This window comes from Halyomorpha halys, unplaced genomic scaffold (genome assembly GCF_000696795.3).
Source record: "Halyomorpha halys isolate HHAL.00 unplaced genomic scaffold, Hhal_1.1 Scaffold451.1, whole genome shotgun sequence".
In the NCBI taxonomy this organism is placed as follows: domain Eukaryota; kingdom Metazoa; phylum Arthropoda; class Insecta; order Hemiptera; family Pentatomidae; genus Halyomorpha; species Halyomorpha halys.
This window is the reverse complement of record NW_027113598.1, coordinates 285,727-289,579: the sequence shown is the minus strand read 5'-3', so window position 1 is coordinate 289,579 and position 3,853 is coordinate 285,727. Positions and strand designations below refer to the sequence as shown.

General features: G+C 28.7%; 1 protein-coding gene across 2 annotated transcripts in view; it reads left to right on the top strand.

The window, feature by feature from the left end:
- LOC106682921 (probable phosphorylase b kinase regulatory subunit beta) overlaps positions 1 to 3,853 on the top strand; it is a gene marked incomplete at both ends in the record, with an annotated part of 37,566 nt that overhangs the window by 18,659 nt on the left and 15,054 nt on the right. For both annotated transcript variants that reach the window (XM_067051008.1, XM_067051007.1), the window contains 2 exon segments: positions 429 to 616; positions 2,542 to 2,657. In XM_067051008.1, coding sequence (XP_066907109.1) covers positions 429 to 616; positions 2,542 to 2,657 — 304 coding nt within the window.

Genomic DNA, 3,853 nt, shown 5'->3' with positions numbered 1-3,853 from the left:
CATGTCCGAGTTCGCCTTGGCTTGGCCAACATGTAGAGGCCCTTTAAAGGTAGTGAATAGGAACTGTAATCTCAAAGCTATTGAGATATTGTCAGGATTGAAATTAAGTGTGACTGTTGATAGTCGAATAGAAGGTCAAATTTTGAATTGCTAATGCTATGCGAAGTTATGAGAAATTTTTTTAGCAAAATGATTCAATCCCAACTCTTTTCAGATACTATGCTTGCAATAGTAATCGAATTTAGAAACATTTTTGGCAAAAACAAAAAAAAAAATACTAGGTTTTGAACAGTACTTGTATCTGTGTTTACAATAGTTTTGGTTAAAGTATTAGTGGTGGCCTATAATTTTGACTGGAAGTGTAAATAAAAATATAAATACACGGATCACCACAATCAACATTTTTAACCATCTTTTTTTTTTTTCAGGTTTATAGGGTTTGTGGAATGTCAGTACTTTGCTACCCGTTAATATTTGAAGTCTCAGAATTCTACTTGTACAGAGATATGGCGCTCTTAATTGATGATATAAAGACTGAGTTACAGTTTGTTAGTCGCTATTGGAGACTTTCAGGACGCCCTACTGTATGCCTACTCATAAGGGAAGAACATATGAGGTAATATGTCTGAAATTGGTTAATTCTGTTGTTTAATACACCACACTCCTATATTTTATTTTTTAAAATACATAAAATAAAACAACGTTTCGAAATACTCTTCTGTCTTCAAAATTCTCTTACACAAACAAATGTTTTTATATTACAAATACGTGTAGCTCCTTGTATCCCATCTGTTGAATTTCATTTTGTCATTTTAAAAAATAAATGCTTTGAATAGAAGGTAACCACACGAACTATCTTTCTTTGTCGCATTCTATAGTCATGCTGCATTACTTCTTCTAACTTTTCTTTTAGGATTTTTCTAACCTTATTTATATACGGTAATCACTGTTGATTATATAGTATTTATTCATATTATACACAACTTTACTACACCGAAAAGGTAGTTCCCTTCTGTTTAAGAATCTATTTTTTAAAAAATGACATGATGAAATTGTTTTGATTGGATACAGGGAGCTGAACATATCTGTGATGTAGAAAATGCTTGTTGTACTAGAGAACCCTGAAGACAGGGGAATCTGAAACATTGGTTTATTTCATATATATTTTTAAAAATGATAAAAAAAAAAAAAAAAATGTGTACTTTATTTTAATGTTTTTGAAAAATCCTATAGAAAGTAATTACTAAACATTTAATTCTTTTATTTGATTTATTTGTGGGGCATTCCCACATTTTTATGTATGAATTTGAAGTGGCCTTATCCTATTCCTGTTTTTTTCTTTTTTTTTTTTGGTTGTAAAATGGGTTTTTGTCCCTATGGCGCAAGGAAGTAATCCCATTTCCCTGCAGTTACTTTACCCTACAGACAATTCAAAGCGTCCATGGGGACGCATTGTCCCTCTAGGAGTGAAAGGGTTTATTCTATTCCCGTTCTCCTTGTATATCCTGCTAGTACTTCAACTCAAATCCTCAATTTAATGTTATGAACATGCTCTTGCCCTCCCAACCTTTGTATTTTTTCCTATAAGACATCATATGATTTACTTTTGACCTATTTTATGTTAGAACACAACCTTAGTCCGCAAAGTCTTCTCTTTCTATAATTAAAACTCATTTCTGTGTCCATCTCCTATCTCTCCAAGAATCATTATTACATTTTTTTTTCTGATTTATTGTAAATAATTATTAATTTTTTAAAATAATTTTTCATTTATTTATTATTTGATAAAGGCAAACATATGTTTAGTAATTATAGCCCAACTAATGTCCCTCATTTGTTTTATATTTCTGAGACTATTAATTATTAGTGATTAAAAATATTTATGAACAATTAATAAAGTAAACATGAATAATTTATTTATTATTATTCCAAGGAATAATTGGAACTAATGATTTAATTTAACTTATACTTTTTGATGAATAATATATGGTTTTAAAGAAATATATTTAAGAAGAAAATAATAATAACTTCTGAAGTAGTTATATTTCATTGTTGATTTTCTGTTGATTTAGATTAAATATTTATTAATTTGTTTATTTTGTAAAACCACCTCCGTTTATATCCTGCCTATTTTTACTTGGATTGTGGATGTAAGTGGTTTTGCCAAAATATATATTCCTAAACACCCGAGAGAAATGCTTTATTCATTCATGCTGCCCAAATACATCGGGTTGCTACATTACACAGCATACTGATCAATCCATGATTGGACATAAATAAATTACATATTTTTACATGGGGGGATAAAATAGTAAGAAAACATTTTTTTCCCACAGTTTTCTTTTACAATTACAAATTTCAATATACATACCAAATACAAAGATTTCAATTTATTCCTTTTTTTATATAAGTTAAGAAATATTTAATCTTAATGAAACAAAACCTTCCAACTAGAAAATTTGTACTTTTTTTCAGAAGTTCTGATTGTAAGCCAGACAATATGCTTGATTTTATTATTATTACAATTTTTTTTTTTTACAGAGATCCACAATTTAAAGAAATGTTGAACCTAATGGCCATGTTGAAAAAAGGTTACTGCGAAGGAATAAAAGTTAGGATCGGTCGTTTACAGAATTTGATTTCTTCATCTTGTATAGGTAATCCTCTTTTTTTTAATAAGTTATTATCTTTTTTCAATATTTTGAAAAGTCCATTGAATGAGTGATGGTTCCTAGATAGTGGTATTTTGTGTTTGCACAATTAAAATAAAATTATGATTGTAAAAGTTGTTAAATTATTTGATAAAATCACTGTTAATTTTTTTTTAACGGTTACGGCCATCATATAAGAATTTAACTATCTCATATGTCAAAGTAAGCCATTATGAATAAAAGGAATTACAGAATAATTAGAAAATAACAGACAATATAGACGTATGAATAGTGTTGAAAAAAAATGTATAGTAATATTAATTGTTATTAATCCTTCACCAATTTAAAAAGAAAGAAGTAAATATGTAAATATTGAGAAATCTGTTTGCAGAGATGGAGGTAGAGTACATTGATTACTAAAGTTAAATACTACTCATAAAAATTATATTTTAATAAATCGTAGGAGAAAAATGGATGCATCACAAACCAACTTTTTCTTAAATATTATATATATAAATAATTGTCCGTATAATTTCTAATTATGAAGAAGATGGTCAGGATTGCGGTCAAAAGAGAGCAGATTTGTTATTTATTCATTTATTATTATTATTAATTTTGTGTGTATTTATCCTTTCTCGACATTTATTTAATCTCAACTTACTCCTATATTTTTCATCTTTTAGTGTTTTCACAGGTGTGAATTAAGGTTTGGAAACAAAAAAAAAAAATTCTTTAACTAATGAATAATTAATTAATCCTTTCCATTAAGAGGTCATGAAAGTTTATTTGCGATTACATACTTTTTAAACAGACAGTTATAGCAAGTATGTTGGTCAATGTACGACATGTCACAATCTCACAAGAGGAAATCATAACATAAAAAGAAAAGGCAATCCTTCCCTGCTGTACCCGCCCCGCTAACTGACGACCCTATATCACTTTTGAAATATTAGCTCAAAACGGGAAGAGGGAACTTTAAGATAGTTAAATCGAGCAATATTTAAAAAATGCCTGAAATTGAAAAACACAGGCGGAGGTGGAAGTTGAGTGGAGGATTTCATACCGTTTTTCAATTTCAGGCGCTTTTTAAATATTGCCCGATTAAATTATCTTAAAGTTTCCTCTTGCCGTCTTAAGCTAATGTTTCAAAAGTGATATAGGACTGTCACAATCTCAAAATCTTGTTTTTTCAAATCTACTTT